Source organism: Eschrichtius robustus, chromosome 6 (assembly GCF_028021215.1).
Source record: "Eschrichtius robustus isolate mEscRob2 chromosome 6, mEscRob2.pri, whole genome shotgun sequence".
Taxonomy (NCBI): domain Eukaryota; kingdom Metazoa; phylum Chordata; class Mammalia; order Artiodactyla; family Eschrichtiidae; genus Eschrichtius; species Eschrichtius robustus.
The window spans coordinates 37839881-37865642 of NC_090829.1; the positions used below are offsets into that span (position 1 = coordinate 37839881).

General features: G+C 39.7%; 1 protein-coding gene across 6 annotated transcripts in view; it reads right to left on the reverse strand.

The window, feature by feature from the left end:
• Positions 1-19063, reverse strand: part of VEPH1 (ventricular zone expressed PH domain containing 1) — a 238717-nt gene extending 219654 nt beyond the window's left edge. For 3 of the 6 annotated variants that reach the window (XR_011074282.1, XM_068546156.1, XM_068546151.1), the window contains exons 1-2: positions 18777-18903; positions 10790-11091 (exon numbers count right to left, since the gene is read on the reverse strand). Coding sequence is in view for 5 of the 6 variants with exons in the window: in XM_068546156.1 (XP_068402257.1) it covers positions 10790-10927 (138 nt within the window). In the remaining variant the exon portion in view is untranslated. Of the gene's footprint in view, positions 1-10789; positions 11092-14889; positions 14977-16798; positions 16819-18776; positions 18904-18981 lie in introns of those variants that run through there. The other 3 variants (XM_068546152.1, XM_068546155.1, XM_068546153.1) reach the window with 3 other exon arrangements.
• Positions 19064-25762: the final 6699 nt, after the last annotated feature.

Here is a 25762-nt window from a genome sequence, read left to right on the forward strand (position 1 = left end):
TTTGTGGAATGCATAAATAAGTAAATAAATAGGATTTCCCGAAGGAGAGATTAGATGGAAAAGGCAATATTTGATATAATATTTAAGAACTTTCCAAGTTTGATAAAAGGCATAAAACTAAAAATCACAAAACACAATGAGGATTAAGTAGAAATACACAAATAAAACCACATCTAGACACATAATAGTGAAAACGTATAACACCAAAGACACAGAGAAAATATTAAAATAGAAAAAAGTAGATTACGCATAAAGGAATGACAAACTGACGGCAGATTTCACAACAGCAATAGTATAGATTACTGAGGAATAAAAAGACTACAAATCTAGAAATCTATATCCAGGTAGTTATTCAAAATTAAGGGCAAAATAAAGACAAAAAGTCTGAAAAACAGAAAAACAAACATTGAGAGGGTTTATTACTAACAGGCCTTCACTGAAGGGGCTTTAAAATGCATACTTCAGAAAGTAGGAATTTGGATTCAAAAGGAAAAAAAAAAAGAGGAAGAGAATAAAAAAAAAAAGAATGGTGAGAAAAGAAACAGTATCTTAGGTACTCAAAGTAAGCATTGGCTGAATTTAAAAAAACAAATTAGTAATTTTAAAGAATAGTTTTGAGGGCATTAAACAAGGTAGAATAAAAGTGCTGCTTAAGAATATGTAAGATGAGTATTAAAGTATTCCAACTTCCATGTGGTAATAGGAGGAGAATAGAGCCACTGCATAACTTTAGACAAATTCATTATAATTTATCAAATGTAAGAAGATGTCAATTATAAGACCTACCATTATGAAGAAAGAGAAAAATGTGCCATTTAATTGTGAGTTACATCATGCCTCAAAGAAAATCTTATGCACGACATGAATTCATTTCTTTGAAATTTCTTTCATCTATTCTAAGGGAATTGCCTGTTTCTTCTGCTTTCAGTTGCACTACTTACTATATTTTAATAGGCAATCTTTTACAAATACCTCAATAATAAAAAGGTGTTTTTATTTTGTTTTGTTTTAGGTTCCATAAAGTTCTCGGTTACTGTTTTGCAAGAAAAGATGGAATTTCTATCTTGCCCCCAGTGATGAATATTTCATTCACTAATACAAAATTTATACCCTGGTCCTCTCTTTCCATGCCTTTCTGCATTGCTAATAAGTTTTTGTTTCAGTGCCACATTATATTTAGAAGTTTTGAAACATTTTAAATGTATATTTAACTCAATATTGGTAATAATAGTACACATAAGTCAGTTGGAATGTTAACAGTATGCAAAGCTGTGATAAGTTCATGCATACGTGGGCAATGACAACTATATTATGCCTATTGCCTGGCCCATAGCAACTGTCAGATTGCAATAAATTATAAAATGTATACTTGTTTCAGAGATATAGATATGTGAAAAGTATCTTAGAATTGATGAAATATAGTGACTATGTTTGCTAAAATTTTAAAGGTAACTACTAAGAGTCTAGAAATAGAAATTTTAAATTTTTAAACACTTCTCTTAGCAATTGGCAGTCCAAGCAAAAACAATTTTATTGAGGCTATAGAAAATTTGAACAACATAATTAACAAGAATTCTTTAATTGACAACCTTAATGTCTTATGCTCAATGATTAGAAAATATGCATTCTTCTTGGGCACATATGAAACATGTAAAGAGGCAGGCAGTATAGTGTGGTGCTAAGAACAGTTTCTGAAGCCAGACTCTCTGAACTTGATTCTTGGCTCTACAATTTACTAGCTATATAATCTTGGACAAGTGAAATTATTAAACTCTCTGTGTCTCAGTTTCCTCATCTATAAAATGGGGATCATGGTAGTATATTTATCTCAAAAGTTTAGAAAGGAATAAGCATATTAACTTGTAATAAGCTCTTAGGACAGTTCCTGGAACAAAGCAACTGCTACATAAGCATTAGCTATTACTATGTACACAAATTAGCCATAAGCTATGCTACAAAGCAAGTCAACCATTTCCAAACAATTGGTATCATGCAGTTAACATTCTCTGACTACAATGCAGTTAAATTTTAACTCAACAAGATTACAAATATTCTTTGGGACATTAAAGAACAACCTTCTAACTTACTTATGATTCAAAGAGGAAATCACAATCAACAAAGTATTTAGAATTCATAATGAAAATACTATGTCTCAAAAACTTGTAGGATGAAGCTAAGTGGTACTTAGCAAGAAATCTATCATCTTAAGTGCTTATATTAAAAAATAAGAAAGTAAAAAAAGCAATAAACTAATCATACAACTGAGGAGATAAGTTAAAAAAAAAAAAAAAAGCAGAATACAACCAGAGAAAGAACAAAGAGGAAAATCATAAACCTTAAAAAAGAAATTAATAAGAAAGAAAGATCCTATATAGATGCTAAAAGCTTTAAAAAAAGACAAAACTCTAAAAATATTGATAAAAGAAAATATCAGTGAAAAAGAGCATTTAAATACAGATGCAGCAGAACACACACACACACACACAAAATAATGCAAACATTTTTATGCCAATCAATTTGAAAACTCAGATAAGATGTACAATTTCCTAGAAATTATATTTTACCAAAAGTGACTAAAGCAAAAATCCTTCCATTTTCTTCAAAGAAATTGAATCAGTACCTCAAAAATCTACCCCAGAAAACCAACCAAACAAACTCATGGTGCCCCGAGGGTGTTCTGTGAGATCAAGGAATAGATCATCACCACCTTATAAAACTGTTGTATATAATAGAAATGTGGAGATATTTCCCAACTCATTTTATGAGACTAGTATTTATACTTTGATACCAAAGCCAGGTAAAATTAGTAGAAGAAAGGATAATTATAGGCCAAGCTTACAGTTCCAAAACTCCTTTAAAAATATGAAACCAAATCAGGAAATGTATTAAAATAAATGTAAAATTTTATTTTATCCCAGGAGTGCAACAATGGCTTTATAGTTTAAAAATCTATTACTGCAGTTCACCACATTAACAGATTAAAAGGGAAAATCGGATTATCTAGAAAGAGCAGAAAAAGCAGTTGATAAACTTTAACAGTTCTTAGAAAAATACGAATAAAAGGGAACCTCCTTAATCTGACAAAAGGTATTAACCAAAAGCCTGGAGCAAACGTTATACTTACATGGCAAAGTCAGAAAGCTTCCTTTAAAGAAGGAAAAAAGTATATAGGCTATTCCTGTTCTATTCAACATTTTTCTCGAGAGCTAGTCAGGACAAGGAGACAGAGAAATCAAATAAAAGGCATAAGAATTGAGAAGAAATAAACAAAACCATCATTATTTTAAGATAATGATTGTATATATAAAAAATTCCAAAGAATGTGCTTCTCTTTTCTTAAAAAAATCCTTTCTTGGACTCCCTAATTCTTCCTAATTACCACTCCATTTCCCTGTTCCTCTTGGTAGGAAAATGCCCAGAGTTGTCACGGCTCATTTTCTCCAAATCTCCTCCCATTCTGTCTTAAACTCCAATCCAGTTTTCACTCCTCTCTACCCAATGATACTGTTTTTGTCAAGTCACAATGACCTTCATGTGCTGGAATAATGGTCAGTTCTCAGTCCTCATCTCACTTGACCTATGAGCAGCATTTGACATCGCTCTGTCCTTGATAGTGTCCACTTGGCTCTCAGGACATCATGCTCTTCTGACTTTCTTCCTCTTTCGCTGGACCTTTCTCTCAGTCTACTTTACTCGTCCTCCTTCATCATCTTTTTGATCTTTGTGCGCTGGACTCAGCCTTTGGACTTTCTTCTTCTCTGTCTACACTCACTCCCTTGGTGATCCCATCAAGTCTCAAGGCTGCTGAGTTCCAAAATTAAAATGTCCAGCCCAGACTTCTCTCCTCAACTCCAGACTCATATATCCAACTATCTACACTATATCTCTGCTCAGATGTCTGACAGCTCAGACTTTACGTGTCCAAAGAACTCTTGATCCCTTTCTACCTCTTCCCCAAATCTGTTCCTCCCAGTCTTCTCCATTTTACTTAACAACAATTTTATCATTCTAGTTTTTGAGGCCAAAAATCTTCGAGTCCTTTCTCTCTCTCTTTTTACATGCCTTACCCATATCAACGAATCTTGTTTGTACCCCTTTCAAAATATAGCCAGGATCTGAACACTTTTTTCACCTCTATTGCTCCAAGAGTCTCTGTTGTTTCTTATATCTGGATTATTGCAGAAGCATGTTAATTGGCCGCCCTGTTTCCACTTTTGCCTTTTTGCAGACTCTTCAAAACAGGAAAAGGAAAGTCAGATCATGTTACTTCTCTGGTCAGAACTCTCCAACTCTCTGCCCAAGGACCTATGTGATCCAGCCTGCCCTTTCCTTCTGACCCGATCTCCTATGATCTTTCCACTTTGCTCCCTCTGCTGCAAGCACACTGACCTCCTTGCTGTTCCTCAAAAACTCTAGGCTGCCCTCAACTTAAGGACCTTTGTACTTGATGGTTCCTCTACCTGAAATGATTTCCTGCAGGTATCCACAGGTAATGCTCCCTCATCTCCTTCAAGTTTTGCTTAAATGTCAGCTTCTTAGTATGGCCTGCCTTGTCTGCTCTACTTAAAATTTCAAACCTCCAATTTTATGTCCCCATTCTGTTTTATTTTTCTACATAGCACTTATCCTCTTCTAATATACTACATATTTTCCTTATTTATTTTATTTTCTGCCTCACCCAATTAAATGGATGAAGGCAGAGTTTTTTGGGGTTTTTTTTTTTTTGGTCTATTTTGCTTACTCCTATGTCCTCAGCATAGAAGTGTCTGGAACGTAGTAGGTATCTAATAAATATTTGTTGAATAAATGGAAAACATTTATAAGCAATAAGAGAGTTGAGGGAGTTTACTGGACATAATATTACTATACAAGTGTCATTTATGCTATTATCACCTCAAAAATAGTTGGAAAACATAAATTTTTAAAACGGTACCATTTATAACTTCAGCTAAAAACATAAAATATTTATAAATTTTAAAAAATGTACAACACTCAAGAGCCTTAAGAAAAAAAACTAAAACCTTATTGAAAGATATTGAAGAAGATCTAAATAAATGGACAGATGAACATTATCTACAGATAAGAAAACAGTACCATAAAGATGTTAATTTTCTTCAAATTAATCTATAGATATAATGAAATTCCAATCAAGATACTGACAGAATTATTCATGAAAATTGAGAAGCTTAATACAAAATTATTAAAGAACAGAAATGAATCAAAACAATTTTAAAGAAAGAGTTTGGGGGATACTCATCCTATCGGATTTCAAGATGTTACAGTAAAAGGCAAGCTATATTTGGAGTAAGAGACCTGCAACATGCACAAAGTGACAAAGGATTTGTAGAAAAATATACAAAAAAACTCCTTTAACAAGAACAGATTCTTTTTAAACCTCAAGAGAAAAATGGAAAGAAAAAAAAAAAAACTCAAACCATAAAGAGGTGCTTTACTGAAAAGAAAACTCAAATGGCAAATAGCAAATAAACATATGAAGAAATGGTCAGACTCCCTAATAATGAGAGGAGTGAGAGTTTAAATAACAATCAGACACTGCTTCACTTAAACTGACACTTTAAAAATCTGATAAAAGCAAGCATTGATCAGGAAATAAAGCCACTGGGACTCTCATACTGTACATGTCTGATGGGAGTGTAAATTGGTAAAACCACATTGGAGAGCAATTTGGTGGTTTATCAGAAAATTGAAAGTACACAAAACCCCAAAATTAGTTGTTTCACTACTGATTGTGTACACTAGATATGAAGCACATTTGCCAAAATTGTTAATTATAAGAATGTTCGCTGCAGCACTGTTAAAATAGTGAATGTCCATCAAAAAAAAGACTGGATAAATAAATTGTGGCATAGTCATTTGATGGAATACACTATTGCACTGAAAACAAAAGAATTGGAACTACATGTACCGACATAGATAAACCTCAAAAACATAATATTGAGACTTATGACACTACTTATATAAAGTTTAAAAACACGAACTACAGGGCTATAAATCATTTTTGAGCCATGCGTGTGTAGCAAAGAAATAAAAACACGTATGGGTAAATACCACAACAGGATATTGGTTTCCTTAAGAGAGGAAAGGGAGGAGCATTGGGTTAGAGAGACACATGCAGGTGATAACAATTTTATTTAATTTCTTAAATTTGGTGATTTTTGTGTACCTAACATTTTTTTATTGTTAAAAAAATTAAAGAGAACTGGAAGACGGGTAGATCGATTAGGCATGGGTGAGCATCATGGGAAAGGTGGTGCTGAGAGTATGAGAAGAGGCTGAATGGATAGGGAGAGAGTCTCACCTGGGTAGTCTGGAAAGAGGGAGCCTAGGTAGTCCAGATAATACTTGAAATGAAAAGACAAAATTTAAAGGTGTATTTGGGAACTTAGAATTTTGAGTGAGAAGTCACTTTCTCAAATCAAGCCTGAGGATAAAATATTTTCCAGCTCTGTTTTAGAGTAACTGATGGAAAAAGAGGGCATGGACTGCAGAGCAGAGTCTAGTAACATTCGATTGTTTTATCAGTGACTTTGGGGGAAGGATTAAAGGCTTGCTTACTGAATTTTCAGATTCTGCAAAGCTGGGAATGATAACTAATATATTGGACAGAATAATGGTTTTTTAAAAGGTATAAACATTCTGGAATGAGGACCTAAAGATAAGAATATTATTTCAATGGTTAAAATGTGACATTCTATACTTAAACATTTTTTTCAAGTTATCTAATTACAAATCTTGATTTAACCTGAGGGTCTTGGCACATCAAAGGATAAATGTGGCCAACTATGTGATGTTACTATTGAAAAGAAGTTTTAGAAACAGAGTATCTGACTAGAATCAGCAACTGTTCCAAGCAATTGGTTCAAGTATCAGGCAATGATAAATTACAATAATAAATTTAAAAGATTCCAGGGGAGGGTAACCAAAATTCTGAGAACATAGGCTACAAAGAGGCATCCTCCAAAAATCTGGAAAAAAGATTGCCCTTTGAGGATTAAACAAACAAAAAAAACCCACTTGTATGAGTGGGATTAGCTAACTACAGGGCTAACGCAAGACACTGCCTATACATGGGTGACTTTACAGGTAAGTTAAATACAATCTCAGAGAGGTAGGGCTAAAATGTGATTATAATAGAAGAGGAAGACGCCTAATCAGTAATAATATTCCTTGTCTAGAGAAAGACTGAGTAAATAGAGTTGGGGAGAATAGCATGGAACACACAATAATTCTGACGGACGTGAGTTATACTTTTCTTTATAAATCACTAAGTCACCATTATGTTTCATACTTCTGATAGCATGATTTAAATAACATTTCTCATGTACTGACAAAATTGAGTTTCCACACCAGAGACTGGTGTAAACTATCCCTGCTACAGGCCCTTCTTTGTCACGGAAAAACATAAGGATATTCAGCTGGGAAGAGAAGCCGGAGGTGAGACCTGATACCTATCTGCACATGTTTAAAGTTCTTCTTGTAGGAACAGAGGTTAGATTCTCTTGATTGTTGAGGGCAGATAATAGAACAAAGAATAGTAGAAAGAAAATACATAGACTGCGATTTTATTAGGCCAAAAGGAGGAACACACTAACAATCTGAACTTCCAACAGTGAGACAGCTATCTCTTTGATGGTTAGGACTCTTTGTTCATAAGCAGCAGAAAAAGTTGGGATAACTGTAGCAAAATAAACAAACAAATAAAATAATTAAAAGATATGAGGTGGCTTGCAGATTTGAAGGGAAATTTGTAGTATCTAGCCTTAGAAAGGCAATGACTGAGGCAGCTATAGTCATAGAGGGACAGAAAGCAAGGACTGTTTCTTTGGGACACCATCATCATGATAGCTCACCCTTTGCTGATTTCTTTCCTAGAATTACTGGGAAAGAAAATCTGATTGGCATAGCTTGGGTCAGGTGTCCCCACTCCTGCCTTCCCCGCTCCCTGGCAAAGGCAAAATAGAAAACCTTGACTCAAGGCCCCATCAGAGAAGGTTTCATGCGATGGGAAGGGGCAATTTACCAAAGGAAAATGGAGGAGCAGGAAAAAAATATCAGAAACCTACTATGTCCCCATCATTGCAAAAACAGAAGGAGAGGCCACCTATTTGTCGAGAATCCTAAAGAAGGGACTTCTGTGCTGGAAGGAAGTTGGACAAGACAGTTTAGAAGGTCCTTCCAGTTCTATGTTTCTAAAGAGGAATTGAGAAGTGGAATTGATTACTGAGATCCAGGGTCATTAGGAAAGCCCTAAGAAGGAATATTTATCTGATCTTGGTTATAAGGGAAGGATGGGATGCAGCTAACAGGGAAGTAACCATAGAGTAGGCATGGTGGTTCAGGGGACTGATCACTGGCATTGGTCATTGAATGTCATGGGTATTGAGGCATCATGGAAACACTTTGAACAATGGAGAGACATGTAATAAAACCTGGCTTAGGAAATTTAAGCTGGTAACTGTTAGTAGATTGAACTAGAGAATGGCAAGGCCAAAGGCAGGGAGATCAATTGGTTTGAGAGCCTAAGCCAAGGTGATAGCAGCAGGAAGGGAAGGGAAGCAGCAGATGAGAGGCATTTCTCATGCAGTGCCTACAGAATTTACAGGAAAAGGCGAGAATGAGAGAAAGAGGTCAAGAATGACTCCAGGTTTCAAACCTGGAAATCTAGGAAAAGGGTAGTATAACTGGAAGAAAGGTGACAACTTCTAATTTAGATATATTGAATCTGAGGTGATGGATATCAATTAGTACGAGCTTGAAATTTAGCGAGAGATATGAAGGCTGAAAACAGATCCTGGATTCCCCCATGTAGAGATTGCACTTGAGGATATATGAATAGATGACTTTCTATAAGAAAAGAGTATAATGCAAAAGGGCAATTGAGTCCTTTTAGAAAGAGGCAACCACTAAGAACTAGAACCACTAGAAATCATTTCAGGAATAATGAAACTTGAACTGGCTTTTAAAGGAGGAGAGGTGGGAAGGAATGCCAAACAGGGACATGTTTATAACTAGGATTGATCAGCAAATTTCAAAACTGGATTGATCAACATGATCCCTGCATTTAAAAATTGGAAGATCTGCATGATTTCTCTTAAAAAAAATTATTCTTTTTATTCTGCCACCTATCTACTCTGTGCCATGGTTACAGATAGAGAATGGAAGAAATGGGATGTGACAGAAATTAGTAGATGAAGATCTCAGGAGAACTACTAGCTCTCCAGACCTACTAGTCTCGTGGGATGCTAAGTGGAGGGCTTAAAGTATGGACAGTGCTCTTGATGACAAAGGACATGCCAGCCTTAATGGTTAAAAGTGGGGACACATAACAGAACTCACCAGTCCTGAAATTCTGAATTTGATATCTGTGAGACAAAGCAATTGATGAAGAAACAGAAGAAATCACTGACACTAGTGACCTCTAGTGGAAATAGGCTTCAGGGAAATATAGATACAGATACCTAGATATGCATATACATATACATATTTTCCATTAGATTAGATAAAATCAGTAGCACATTCAGCCAGTTTATTTCCAGAGGAGTGTGAAGGAAGGGACTGCTGGAAATAGCACACAAATCCTACCCAGAAAGCGGAAATGTACCAGGAATACTTTGTTTTCTGAGTCATACTACGTTGATTAATTCTCTGGACACGTAATGGCTGTCAAAGACATTACCTGGGAAAAAAATAGTGTTTGGGCAGTGACTTCACTTGTCACTGGGCGGACTTGGCACGTTAATGGCAGCCAACAAGAGAACGTGCTGACAGATTTGAGGAGGAAGCAGCACTGGTTGCTGTGCCTTTTAAGCATCTTTTCATTATGACATAGAAGAAAGCTGTTATCGCTGAAATATGTACATATTTGCTATTCAGTATTTTATGGCTCCAGTCCTATCTCTTTCCTTTGCCTGGTGGGTGTTTGTGCCAAGTGTTGGCAAAAACACTGTTGAGCTGGGAGGATGGGAGGGCATATTTGGTGGCCTTGGCCTTTGAAATGGGACCAACCTTCAAGCACAGTCAAGAAGGTCAACATCAGACCATGCCAGGCACTCCACACGCACTCTCTTTCAGAAGTGCTTTCAGGATATATAATCTTGACAGAGGAAAAGCGAAGGAATGGGAAGGTTGATGGAGATTTTAAGTTTGTCTGATCACACTAGGGGCTAATAACGGGTGAGTTGAATTAAATGGGTGGGGGGGGTGTAGGAAAAGGATCAAAGGAAAGGTTAAAAAAATGGAGATTATACAGAAGCAAACAGAATCAGCGTTATTAAGCCCTGGGCAACTGTCACTTCTGGCAGCAGAGTGATAGTTGTCCTGGTCTCGTATTACCTGTGTGGCAGGAGGTGTCACCTTGCCTTCTTTCATTATTTAACCCCCATCTCACACCCTGCTTTGTTTACTGATGCTCTTGTGCAGCTTGGTGGGTCTGCTTTCCCCCAGATTTGCTCCCTCTCCTCTCCATGTCATTTCAAGGATATAGAAACAACCTTTAGACAGCCTTTTGTGAGAATTCCACTCTGGTCTGCAATTTCCAGAGTTCTGGTCTCTGTGAATGGGCGGAAGGTGGTCTGGCTGCTCCCCAAGTCAAAGACTTCCCTGGTATTATTTCTTAGATGCCAGCTAAACCACAGAGAAGAGTTAAGAGAGACCAACATGAGTGGTCCTTCCTCTTTCCTCTGCAAAGATCTTTTTCCCCAGGATATGTAGTCATTTAGCTCCAGAATAGGTCATTTCAGGGGACTAGGCTAAGAATGAGTTTACTTACTGAAGATGAGCTGATGATTTTAATTTGCTCCAAGGCTTCTGTCAGGCTGCCTTCAATCTCAGAGTCATCTAAGGAGAAGAGGTCGCCGGCTCGTGAAAGATCTTTTTGTCCCAAGACCAGTCTGAAGAGTTGATGCATGCTGAGGAGTCTGATGGAGTCTAATCAATGGACTGTCTGCAGGCCCAGGACCATGTGTCTCCGTCACCAGAGGTTAGTGAGACAAAAACATGTAGCAGGACATAGACTTCGTATTCCTTGAAAGGTCATTTTTCTCCAGACTTTGAGGTCTTCTTTGACAATCTCTGCAAGAGAAACAAATGACACAAGATAGCCTTTAGTAGGATGGCATGAGCTCAGAATGTGAACGTGGTGCCCAGAAGAGAGGAAAACAAAGACATTTGGAAATGTGCATGGGATCACAGATTCTGGCTTGATGATCTTCAAAAGAACTCTTTCCGTATTTTGTCTCAAAGAGTCCTGTCAAAAATGATTGTATTTCTCCAGAATTTAATTTGAGCCTCAAAAAGCAGCTTAAATCCCCTACTTTTCTCCTTTCTATATCCTTTCTATATCCTCTCCTTCTCTCCCTGCCACAAGGAAACAAGTGGACCAGTAACAAATATGCCCAATACTTGCCATATTTGCCCCAAACAGATTCCCATGGGAACCAAACAGAAAAGGGCAATGAAAGGAAGATAGAACACAGGAAACACCTTTTAGACCCACTGCCTGTTTCCTGGATGTGGAAACCGTTGCTTAACTTACCTTCTTGGCTGGGCTTCTTTGCTGTATTGACAACAGAAGCTTCCTGAACCTCAGTCCAGAAGGTGCCCTATTCTTATGTACTCTCTAAACAAATGGCTATGAAATAAAGAACTCTGCCTGGGAGTATGAGATCAGATAAATCTCTATAGCATGTGAGCGTGAACTTGAACACAGAGCTTGAAGGTGAGAACATTGCAATGAAGGCTAAAGAGGAAGGGTTTTAGGATCGGGCAATCCTCCCTCTATTCCCAAAGTTGAAATAATAAAGTCCCATTGTAGTTCTTACTTAATTAACAGCCCACAGAGAGTAAGGCAATGGTACCAATTAAATAACTGATTATTCTCATCAGCTACTTTCTGGGCCCAATAAAACCACAGACCATTTGCCCTGGTAGAGACCTTAGCAGTCATTTCATAACCTTGGGGAGGTTTAAGACTTCTTCGAGGCCTCACGGTAGCTGTGGCAGTGATCTTCTCCTGATCTCAGGCCAGTGGGTTCCCCCAAAGTTTACGTTAGAGTGGAGTCACCTCATACATACAGGTAACTTACAAATGCAGCCACCTGTTCCAAGAGTGAGAGCTGAGAGTGATTTATGTAACATAAGCGATTCTGCCCAGCATTTCAGTCTGAATGTGTTCCCCAGAATGAGTGTGAAAAGGGAGAGTCTGCTGCTCCCTTGGGTGTCCCGCCGTGAGCTATCACTGTGGCAGCACCTTTCTGTGCCGAAAGCAGTTTTAAAGTTTAAAGATACATACTCTCCGTACAACATGCTCTCGAAGCACAAGCCAAATCCCTCATCAGGCACTTAACTAAAGAAGCTATCTGTAGTATTCCAAATGGTGCAATTTATAGGCCATTGAAGAGATTTCAAGGGTAGTATTGCCTACATGCAACTTTTGCACTACCTACCAGCTTTAGAAAAATGACGCCCAGTACTTACATATGCTTGTCTATATGCCAGATCCTGGATGCTTTGTAAACATTAACTCATTGAATCCTCATAACAACTGTATGAGGATATTTCATTCCTATGTTACAGGTGAGGAACACAAGACATTAAATAACTTGTCTAAGCCACATAGCTAGTAGATTAGAGAGCTGGGATCTGGACCCAGAGACTCCAGTGCTAGGCTCCCAGTTCATAACTGCTGTGGACTGGTGATGACACATAAGGCTCCACGTGAGGCTTCCGTTGGGAGTGGAAACCTCATTAGTAACGTTTGAGGATGAAGATACGGGTAGGGTCATAAAGCAAGAAAATGAATTCCTCCTGCCTCCTACACTGACCCTGCATCCTTGTCCATCTACACCCTGGGATTTAGGCCAACCAGAGAGCAGGAGGGTCACAAGGGAGAGAGGCTTAGAGGGTGAGAAAAGAACGAGAGGGGTGGGGAAGGTTTCAGGGGATGGGGAGAGAGGAGAGTGAGGATCCTACAGAGTACCTTTGCATCCTGGCAGATGTGGAGGGGTGAATTACAATATCTACAAGAAAAATTAGGGCAGTGTTTTCCTGAATTTTCCCCTGCTCCCCTCGCCCTCCCCCACCCAGATATTTGCAATGACAGAGTCTCCGTGAAATAATATTCAGGAAAATAAGGTACTGGATGGAAATTACTTCACCTTGACCAGTCAGCTTGTGGGTCACCATCAGGCACTTCTGGAAGCAGACTGAGCTGCCCCAGACGTAGCAGAGCTGGAACTCTGAGAAGGAGCAGAAATACATGCTGGGAGAGAGGGGCACCCACAGGGTTCTCCTGGGCTCCTTCTTTCCTTTTCACACTTGCAGTGACACCTGGTGTGGAGTCCCACACTCATGCTTCCAACTGCAGCTGTTACTCTGGTGTGTCCACAATGTGCAACATTGTTGTTCAACACATAGCCATACATGAAAACTTTCACACATCCAGGGGTGGAGGAGGGGGAGAGGAGACTTGTACCAAACGTTCTACATTACAAGGATGACCCAGAGAAAAGTCCCCGAGGTACTACAAAAGGAAGTTTGGGGAAGTACGAGGGAGAGAGAGATCTCTCCTAGGGGAAGATGATAAGGAATGGGTTTGTGGAGGAAATGGTGTTTAGCCAGAACTTTTAGGTTTCATTCAATGCATGTGTGCTGAGTACATACTAAGCCACCTGCTTGTCTGGGGCCCCAGATTCAAGTTCCAGCCCAGCCACTCAGTGGTCATGGGGCCTTTGGTTCATGCTCTTCCCTTCCGCAAGCCTCAGTTTTCTCATCTGCAAAATGTGTCTAAGGCACACCTCATCTACCTCATCAGGTTGTTTTGAAGATCAAAGCAGATAACACACAAAAGAGCACTTTGTAAAATAATGACACCACCAGCTGATGTTTAGTGGGTGTTTACCATGTGTCAGGCACTACTCTCGAGAGTTTGCCACATAAAGAGTCACTGAATTCTCACAACAATTCCATGCGGTGAGAAACTGGTGTTCAGAGAGGAAAACAAGCAGTCCAGGGGGACCTGGAGAGTGAGTTGCAGAGTCAGGATTGAAAGCAGTTGGTCTCCCAGGACAAAGCCCCTCTCAGGACTGTGTGTAGGTACATACATGACTGTGCATGGTAATTATTGAGCTGCCTCCCTTCCGTCCGTCCTCATGTAAAGAGCACCCTGCATCCTTATCCAGTCCGCCCTTTCCTGGATAAGAATCAACAGGGCATGTCATTTATTTTGCAGCAGCTCTGGTCAGTGTTTTGCTCAGGTGTCTGGCTTCTCTTGCTGTTCTCTTTGCAACAGCCCAGAAGGTTAGAGCCAGATCAAATTTTACCTCATCTTCTGAGAAACTTCCTACTCTTATGAATGTCATGGTCCTGTGGCCTATATGTAGGTGTACATATGCACCCACCGTACACACACACGCACATGTATGTACACACACTAGGACACTTCCTATGTACCAAGTTCTTCACTAGGCACTTTCTTCTCAGTTCTCCCATCAACCCTGCAGGTAGATATGATTACCGAAGAGGAAACAGGACTGGTGAGGTTAAACATCATGCCCCAGGTTATACACAGAGCCAAGATTCACATCCAAGTAGGTCAGCCTCCAAATCTTCTACTTTCTATGTTACAAAAACTGGCTTATAAAATTCTTTTTCATCCCCAACTTTGGCCCTCCTAATTTCCTTCCCTAATCTTCAAGAGACCCTAATCTGACGCCCAGGTTCTCATTATTCAGTCTACATTTTTTAAGCAGATGTTGACTGACAAGTCGGGTTTCTGTATGGAGAAACAGACGCCCCAAAAAGAGAAATGATTCTGAACCACGCGCAACACATTTCGGGGAGTCCCAGCTGACCCCCGCAAACGCGCTTTACCTGCGTGCTACTCCTCAAAGGCGCACTTGCTGCTACTCAGCGGTCTATTTTGAGACTGGGTTGGAGACTCGGGCAGCGGACTCCAAGGGCACAGGGAGTGGAATCTACTCAGCTCAGTGAACCTGAAGTTGTTCACTGCGGTGCCGGGTTCAAGAATTCTAGGAATGCAGCCCGATGCCACTGGCAGCTCTGGAGCTGGTCAGGTGACAGGCTGCGCCTCACCCAGTGGAGAGTTACCTCTGAGTGAAACGCTCTGTTTCCTGGGTGAAGCAGAAAGCCTGCTCCAGTAAAGTGGAGTTGTTTTTAACAGCGAAAACAAAACTGCCTGTGTTCATGAAAATCTATACTTTCCCTGAGAAGAGTGGAGGGGAAAAAAAAAAAAAAAAGCCACGCAGATAACACGGTTTCAATAGGAACTCAAGCAGGTGAATGGGACGGCTAATGGGAGCCATTTCTTAACATCCACCCCCCTCCCCTCCCCGGAAGGGAGGAGAATTGCAGCTTAATTAACACTTCCCTCCCCCCTCGAGATTTCACATACAGAGTCTGAAACACTGAGAGTTTGTCCAGGAAGAGTCACAGCTCCTAAAGAAGTCATCCTCTTGCTCTGCCTCTAGATTAACATTGTTGAAAGTTTCAGGATGCAGGAAGTTGCTAATAAACAACAAACTTACTCAACAAAGATGCATACCCTGTTTTTTCCCACTTTATTTGCTGGGAGGTTCTTGAATCAGACTTAGATTGGTACTTTAAATATTGCAGCAATACTCAGAGAAAATGTTTATCTGCTTCATCTATTGATACTGCAGAGGAGAAAAAGTTACCGAAACCCTTCCTTACTGTTTCAAAAGTTAGTGACACATTTTTAAAACATGTTTTAAACTATATTATTCTCTACCCCTAGCTTGTCTGTTCCTATAGTAGGTCTGCTCGTCCCATGGAGTCACCTATCTGCTGGCAAAGTGCACAAAAAGCTGTGCTGCAGATAAATTCATCTGCATGATCACCAAGATGTGAACACTGCAGGTGTCTCCCCAGGGGTGCTACCCCATAAAGGTGTGTGCTCAGGGTGGCCACACACCTGCCACTGAACCAGGTCATATGCTTCAGGAGAATAACCTCTTAAATCTTCCTAAACACTTGGTGGTCAGTCTGTTTTGACGCCATGCACACGTGGAGGACTGTCTCCTTAAAGAGTTTACTTTATAAAAATAGAGAACCTAGTCATCCGTGAGAAGGTATATTCTCTCACTGATAATTTTCTGATACAGTAGCTGTATTCTATTCCCTTTTAATGGAATAGCCTATATTTCTTTAGTCTTCCCTCTTCTTCCTCCTCTATTCATTATTCACGGTACTTATCACTAGCTTTTATTCAATTTTCTTTCATTTTTAAATGAGCTTAGGGTCCAGAATTGGACAGAGTATGGGGACCCAGTAAGAAGAGCAGAGTGGTAAGTGTGGGGGGACCTGGGCACATCTGGGCTCAGCTATGCCGTTACCTGCAGTATAAACATGGGCAGATTAATCAATCTCCCTGAGCCTCAGGTTCCTTATTTACACCTGAGGATGGTGATGTGGGTTGTTGGGAGGTTTTAAAGAGATTATGTAAAGCATTTCACACAGATCTGGCATATAGCAACCACACGAAGAGTGACAGCAATCATATCCTTAATAATAGCATTATTCTTGTAGGTCATTCTCCTGTTTACATGTCCCCATGCCATACCTTGTAAATGCTAACGATGACTGTACTGCTACCTGACATTGAATTCACAACGTTAAAGGTGCCTAGGTCTTTTCCATTTGTGTCATATTTATATCCTAGTTGTACTCTCCCCCAATCTTAAATCTGGGTAGTTCATGCACTATCTTGTATGTGTCCCTGTTGATTTCTTGGCAAACTTACCTTGTTCTCTTGGAGAGACAGCTTTACTGTGATGCTGTCCCCACCATGGCCAAACGGTAACAGTGAATTTTTTCACAGAGCGGATATGGACTGAAATACAATGTATCTCAGACTTTTTGTGGCCAGGTAATCCAAATATTTGAGCTTTCTACTTAAGTGTCCCGCTCACTCCCATGTTTATTAGGAAGGAGGGGGGGGAATTATTCCCTCCAGGGCACCAGAGGGAAAAGTTCTTTATGACTTTTCAAGGTGACCTATGCTGAATGGGTGCTAATAAGACATTGCTGCTTTACTCTATTATGCATCAGTAGATTCTGCTAAATGAAAACACACTTGAACCAGAGGACTTAATCGCCCAGCTATTGGGATACCAGTTTGGGGGGGATTTCAATAAACATAACTATCTCAGGAAGCCACATTATTCTGAAGAAATGAGCTTCTAGCTTCCAACTCCAGGTTAGGATATTCTCTGGTTTCTTCACTTCAGATAATTCTAGAATAGCAATATTTACTTACATTATGCTTTGGACAACACTACTGTGCATCAAAAAATTCTCATTTTATTCACCTGTGTTTAAAATGCCCAGTGACTAACTTAGACCCATTTGGGTTCTAGAAACTTTCAATAAAGTTCTCAGATTTTCCCTTGAAAGAAAGGATTAAAGATCCTTTTCAAGGAGCATCTTTTTCACACAGTGTGAAAGAACTACAGGCGTTCCCATGGGAATGGGCTGCATACATTTCAGCCCTTCCCACAAGATGTCTATTGTTCCCTGGGCGTCTCTCAGCTCCCTCTGCTGTGACATGTTGCTACACTTCACTTCTACTGAAAGCCTTTGAGGCTGGGTCATTCCAAATGATGCTAAAGGACTCAACCCTTGGTGTTTTTGCTAGAACTCATACAGTCTAAGTTTGTAGCAGCCTTGTTTTCATAAGCACATGCAAAAATTAGGTTTGGTGACCTGTGTAGGCAAGAGCTCAAAAAAATCTACTTAATTTTGAAAATATATTGCAACTTATGAGAACACAAATAGATAGGAAACATTTCATCAGGAATGAAGGAAACATCTAACAAACTTTCTAAACCAAGAATTTGTGATCTGTCATAATGATTTCAAGGTGTATCAATTTTCATTTGTAAATTTTGACTTCACAAGACACATTTGCTCTGGAATTGATACAAATCTCACCAAAAAAATTTTAATTCCAATTTTCTGGGTTTGTTTTTCCAGAGAACGTACCCAGAGTTGCAAATTACAAGGAAAATTCAATGTTAAATGTATCTTTATTTACATTTAAATTTCATATATTAAACAACTGCATGACCAATTCAAATGATGCCCTAAGTATTTTTTTTCTAGTCTTTAAGTTGAAAACATATGTAAATGTCATGGAATTCAGCAGTTGAGTACTATAGCAATTTAAATATGTATTTGAAAAACAAAAAAGTGGCTAGATTCAGTTATGATTTGTAAGGTATCTGAAACATCAAGGGAAAAAAATGACAGCAACAACAAACAATAATGGTGACTGTCCTACCCAGTGACTGTAATGATGCCAGTGAATTTTCTTTGAAACTCATAGGCAGAGCCAGTTTCTTTGCTGGTTGCAAAATGTTTCTTGAGGTAAACAAAAGTATGAAATAGAAATGAGCCTAGACTGTTATAGAGTAAAACAAAAATGCACATTCTGTGAATCTAGAAGCACAGTTTTCTGCTCCAGAGGCCTAGAGACATGTTTTAATAACCCACAGAGAGGTTGCTTTTTTTTTTTTTTATCATAATAACTGAAAAGCATGCATACATGGCTAGACACACAGCTCCCAAATGCACTTTATCTGCATAATCAGCCACAGCCGCTGGAAGTTTCTCTGCCCCAGTCCGGAAGCCCACTCCTTGCCCCAGTACCGCTTCTGACGTTTACTTTAATTAGCTTTTGTTTTTGCTGAACAAAAGGACAGGAAAGAAGACAGCCATACCTCTTAGCACAGGAAACTCTGGCCATCATAGGAAATAGATGGCAAAATGCTTGATCTTTAGAGCAATTCGGCAGGAACCCACGACCATGCTCAGAAGCAGCCCAGTCGCCCCTGCCTGGTTCCGTCCTGTCGGCAGGCAGCAGCCGTGTTTTCCTGAGCTGCTTGTCAAGCCTGAGGTGCACTTGATTCCCTCCCCTGGACTCACCATGCTGAATCGAGCAAATGAGTAACTTCTCCTCCCTCTTTCAAACTTCTGCTTAGTGCTAACAACTGGCACAAAGCTTCGCTTATTTCTGCAGTAGATTTACAGAAGCCTCTTGGAGCAGATCCGTAGATTGAAAAGAATTAGAAGATTTGCCTAACAACCAGTAATTTAGGTGCTGTTAATGAATAGCTCACTCTAAGGAATCAAGGAAGTTAGGTTAATATCAGATGTGGGGCCTTTTATCAGGCAGGCATCAGTGAAAAGGTCTGGGGAGGGATGGAGGGAGGAATGTAGTGGAATGAGATAGTATTTAAGCCAAATATGATAGAAGAAAAATACCACAAGAAAAGAAAAATAACTAGTCTCAATGAGCAAACAATCTAACTATATTAGTATTGCTAGTGAAACCCTGAACAACTGAATGAAGCATCTAGTAGCACTAGAGATCTTTCCAAGCCAGCACTGTCCCTTCTTGTGCCCATCCAAATTGCTAATTCACTTCCTCTTACCATCCAAATATGGAACTCCTCTTCTCAGGCCTAATACACTGAGGATCCCTTACAAGCAGTCTTACATATCCTTACATCTCTCTCTGTCTCTCTCCTTTAAGGAGAGTGCTCTTCAAACCTCTAATGCATAAATTAATTGGTGGTACCCAGTGGATTGTTGTATCTGGAGGCACTTCTCTCCCCTTATGTGCATGACATGGGCTATCTACACTTATTGATCTGAGGTTTTGCCTACACACAAAGCAATAGAATATTTCTGAGCCTCTTCTAACTTAGAGCTTTCAGTCAAATGAAGTATGTGAGTGTGGTGGGGTAGTGTGGTGGGGAGAATAAGATGTAAGGTGTACAACTATACAAATTGCACAAATATCAGTATTTCCATGTCATTGGCAATCGCGCTACCATATAAATAAATTGCCGGCTCAGTTAAAAGGCATTCTCATGGGGTGAAGAGGACTTTGCTTCTGTGTTTACCGCCCAACATCCACTCATCCTACTTCTGGTAAAAACTATACCCAAATTTTCCTTGGAAATGATGTCCTTTAGATAGAGTTGATTTACATAAACAGGTTGGATCTTAGCCAATCAGAGAACTGGATTCTCCTAACCATAGTGATTAATTTAGGGGAGGTGTGTGACCCCTTCCAGCCCAATGAGAGTCAAGAGAAAGATGAATGTTTGGCTTTGGGGGGACAGAGTCTTTCCTGCTAGACTTGATGATGAGATACAAGGTCTGGTTGCTCTTGCCACCGAAAAGCAAATCTTGCGACTTTGTTTAAGCCTCTTAAACCAGCTGCTTCTGATATTGGCAAGATCCACCCTTCACTGTAAGCCTTTGTAGCTTAAGTGATTTTAGGTTGGGTTTTCTGCCATTTGCCTTTGAAAAAGTTTTACCGGACAGAATCAGCTGAAGACAGGTTTGTGGATGGGCTCTCCTGGGTCCCCACAGGGCAGCGCCTTGCAAAGGAAGTGGACTAGGAGACTCATCAGGGACCACCTCTGTCAAACGGGCCTCTTCAGTGACAACCACAGGCTTCCACAGGCAACAGGTAGAGACAGGAAAGGCCTACAAGGAGTGTAGTCATTCAGTGTACTTGAAACTGGGACATTCCAAATTAATTCTTTAATTTAAACAATTATATGTTAACTTCCCCAAATATTTCCACTTTAACCACCTAAACTTGTTTGGTGGATCCTAGTCACGTACTGTTTGACCTTAATAAACCTAATCATGGAATCCATCCATCCGTGTACAATTTTCATAAATTCCTTTGGGTAATTAGTTTCACAGAGTATTGCTCTCCCCCCTCCCCTGTTTCTGCACAACTTCCACCCCTTCCCACACTCCCTTGGCAAACGTGAAATAAAGAATCTCTAACCACAGTCAAACTAAGATGCTTCCTTTACAGAACATATATAAATTCTAAAACAACTTTAAATGTGTAAATTATATATAAACACTGAGAATTCCTGGATGATTTCATTTTCTATAAATAATTTTTCTTACCTGAAACCACTCACACTGCTTCAGGTATACCATTTCTGTGTTCAGGCTCCCAGGTTTGCAAGAGTCCATTAGAAGCACAGAAATTCACACAGGTCCAGGAACTTCCTTTTAGCTCAGCAAAATAACACATGGCTTGAACTGCAAGAGTTTGTTTGTTTTTTTGGTTTGTTCGTTTGTTTTAGGAAAAGGAGAATAAGGACCTGGGGCTAGGTTTATTGTCTATTTCATTAAAATAAAAAATACTTTGATTTTAAAAATGTGGTAGTGGGAATTCCCTGGCTGTCCAGTGGTTAGGACTCTGCACTTCCACTGCGAGGGCAGGGGGCAGGTGGGTTCGATCCCTGGTCAGGGAACTAAGATCCCACAAGCCACAAGGCTCACGTACAATGACCCTGTCACATCCTAGGTCCTGTCCATTCTGTGTCCTCCACATTCTTTTTTATATGTGGTGGGCAGATCTTAAGGTGACCCTCAATGATCCATTTTCTGATGTTCATGCCCTGTGTAATTTTCTCCCCTTGAGTGTGAGTGGAACTTGTGACTTGCTTCTAAGAAATAGAATATGGCAAAGATGGTGGAAGGTTACTCCCATGATTACCTAATGTTATATAGGACTCCATCTTGCTGACAGACTCACTCTCAGATTCTCCTTGCTGGCTTGATCAAGTAATTGGTCCTACATGACAAGGAACTATGGGAGGCCTCTAGGAGCTGAGGGCGGCATACAGCCAAGAACCAGCAAGACGCCGGGGCCTTCAGTCCTACAGACACAAGGAAATGAATTCTTCCATCAACCTGAGTGAACTTGGAGGAGGACTCTTCCCCAGTCAAGTTTCAATAGAACACAGCCCAGCCATCGCCTGGATTGCAGCCTTGTGAAACCCTGAGCAGGGGACCCACCTAAGGCATGCCTGGATTCTTGACCCACAGAAAATATGGAACAACAGATGTCTGCCGTTTTAAACCACTAGGTTCATGATAATTTGTTATAGAGCAATAGAAAACTAATACATGACCATTCCCCCCTTTCCACTGTGATAGCTAGATAGCTTTGTTTCTGTTAAATTCTATTGTTTTTTTTTTTTTTTTTTTGTCTGTTAAATTCTTCATCCTCTCTTATCTGGATGGTGACAGGAGTCTCCTAGCAGATCTCCCTGCCTCCAACATGGCCCCTTCAATTCCATTCTCAACTCTGCCACCAGATTAGCTTTCTCAAATAAAATATGATATATGACTCTTTTACTTACAAATGAATAAGTGACAACTCACTGCCTGAAGATGAAATCCAAACTCCATTACTTGGTATACAAAGGGCTTTGTAATCTGGCTCCCACCCCCTTTCAAGCTTGCTGCACCACTCACGCGCACACAACCCTGTGTAGTGAGGCCAGTGCCTTCAGAGTATATCCAGGAGCCTATCACCTTTCACACTCCTCTCTTTACTACCACTACTACTGTGATCCAAACACCATTATTTAATGTCTCACTTGGATTATTGCAATAGCTCCCTGGCTTCTGTTCTTGCCTTGTTAAAATATAGTCTTAACAGAACATCTAGATGATCCTATGAAAATGCAAGTCAAAACTGACTCCCTTCTGTTCAATACTCTCCAGTGGAATGGCTCTCCACCTCACCCTGACTCAGAGCCAAAGTCCTTTTGATGATCAACAAAGCCTTGTATGATATAGCTTTTCCCCCTTCTTCCTCCTTGTCTTCAACTTCATCTCCTACCACTCTTGCTTTTTGCTCTTTCTGCTTCAGCCACACTGGAGCTACACAGAGTTTTCTTGTTCCTTGCTATTCCTTGGACACAATAGATATATTTCCACCACAGGGCATTTGTATTTGTGTTTCCTCTGCCTGGAAGGCCCTACCCCCAGAGGTCCTTATGGCTGGCTCCTTGACTTCATATGTTTACCCACATATCACCTTAGCGTGCTTTGCTTGACCACTGTCTATAAAACAGTGACATTGCCTGCCTCCCTTGCATGTCTCAGTTCCTGTTTTATTTATTTATTTATTTATTGGCTGCGTTGGGTCTTCATCGCTGCGCGCAGGCTTTCTCTAGTTGCGGCGAGTGGGGGCTACTCCTCGTTGTGGTGCGCGGGCTTCTCATTGCGGTGGCTTCTCTTGTTGCGGAGCACGGGCTCTAGGCACGCGGGCTTCAGGAGTTGTGGCACGTGGGCTTAGTAGTTGTGGCTTGCAGGCTCTAGAGCACAGGCTCAGTAGTTGTAGCGCATGGGCTTAGTTGTTCCATGGCATGTGGGATCTTCCCGGACCAGGGCTTGAACCCATGTCCCCTGCATTGGCAGGCGGATTCTTAACCACTGCGCCACCAGGGAAGCCCAGTTCATGTTTTATTTTTAAATTTTTGTCCATACCACTTACTGTCACCTGACATACTATATATGTTTGCCTCCAACATATATTTACTTCTTTCTTTTTAAAAAATTTTTGTTACACTTCTTTCTCACCACCCCTCCAAAACTATAAACCTCATGGAGGTAGGAACTTTGTTCAGTTGATTCCGTAGAGTTCAACCTGGTGTCTAGCATATAGTGTGGACCTGACTTGTTGAATAAACTTTGAATAAATAAAGGAAGGTAATTTAAGCTTAATCAGACTCTCCATGCAAGACTGTAATTTAGAGGTGAACAACCTGATGTAGGATAACTGTGTAGAACCCACTTTGTCATTGAGTTTGGTAAAAGAAACATCCATCTTTCATGGGCAGGAGTGGTGGCAAGGTCACGGTCCTGGCTTAACACAGGCACCTGTGGGACCAGGCTGGAGGTGGTTTCCCCACAGCTCCCAGTGCAGGAGCAGAAGGGGCTTCCCCACCTGTTCTCCAATGATCCTTCACTCCTCCCAGCATTCTGAGGGCTCCCAGTATGGATTTTTAATGAAAATCCATTTCTGTTTAGTCAACCCAAAACTGCTTCCATTGCTTGCAACTGAAAAAAGGAACGATGATACAGCCATCATTCTCCCTTTTGCTACTGTGCCTTGTACCTGGCAGCCCCTCTACCTGGAACGCCTGGTCTGTTTATAAAGTGCCAGCTCATCCTTTCACCATAATTCTTACCTCTTCCTCTCTGTAAAGATACTCATGCCAAGTAGAGCTGACCTCATCGTCTTTGTTTCCACAGGGCACTTGTATAGAAGGCTACCATATTAATCTCATTATCTCCCACTAGCTGACAAACCCTTATGGGCAGGGACCAGGTTTTAATTCATCTGAGAAACTCCAGCTCTAGCCTACTATCTGGCACAGGGGAGGACTTCAATAAAAATTTCATGAATAAAGGCTTCCTTTTTAAAGCATCAGTAAAACAGTAATTCTGTAGTTGAAAAGAATTCTGATGCAGAAACAAAGAAATATATAGCAAATAAATCCATTTGGCTGAGATATAATTATTTTCTTGTTAAATTGGTAAAAAAAAATTTTTTTTTTAAATTTTCCTAGTACTGGTAAGGAGGCATATCCTTTACCAAAAAAACTCTAACCAGCCCAATCAGAGAAACAGAAGACACAAATTACCTGTATTAGGAATAAAAGAGATGACATCACTACAGATACTATAGGTATATAATACTTCAATCACTTAACAATATAATTTGGTGCCCTAGCTTATTCGTTCTTTTTTTTTAATTTAAAAAAATTTGTAAATTTTTAAATAAATTTATTTAATTTATTTATTTTTGGCTGCATTGGGTCTTCGTTGCTGCACGTGGGCTTTCTCTAGTTGTGGCGAGCGGGGGCTACTCTTCTTTGAAGTGTGTGGGCTTCTCGTTGCGGTGGCTTCTCTTGTTGTGGAGCATGGGCTCTAGGAACGTGGGCTTCAGTAGTTGCGGCACGCAGGCTCAGTAGTTGTGGCTCGTGGGCCCAGTTGCCCCACGGCATGTGGGATCTTCCAGGACCAGGGCTCGAACCCGTGTCCCCTGCATTGGCAGGTGGATTATTAACCACTGTGCCACCAGGGAAGTCCAATTCATTCTTTTTAAATCTGCATTTTATTCTACTGTATGGATATGGCATAATTTATTTAATAATGGGTGTTTGGGTAATTCCAATCTTTCTTCATTTCTACAAATAGAGTAGTAAATTAGAATAGAAGCTTTTAGCTTTTAAAAAATTCATCTTTCCTTTTATGGTTCATACTTTTAATGTCTTATGTAGAGATTTTTCATATTTATGTTTTAATGCAAAATTTATTTTTTGTTTATAATGTGAGGTAGGAATCTGGTTTTATTAGTATATATGTATATACATACATATATGTGTATGTATATATATATAATTTTTCTAATAGTCTGCTCTTTACCCATTGATTTATGATACCAGCTCTGTTATAGCCCACATTTACATATATGTTTGGGTTTATTTCAGGAGTACCTATTATGTTCCATTGGCCTATTTGTTTTCCTCTTTGCCAATACTACACAGTTTTGATGATCTTAGCTTTTTAATATGTCTTGCATATGTCTTTAATGTCTTGCATATGTCTTTAATATGTCTTGCATATGTCTTTAATATTGTATAGAAAGAGTACCCCTTCTTTGTGCTTTCTTTTTGAAATTGTGTTAGCAATTCTTTGACCTTTACAACTCGTTGACCACATAAATTTTAGACTCAGTTAATATTTTTTCATAGAAATCAATTTGAGATTTTGATTAGAATTGTAATTAAAATTATATGGATTGTAATGAATTTTATAGATTATTTCGGAAGTATTGATTTCTTTTTTTAAATATTTATTTATT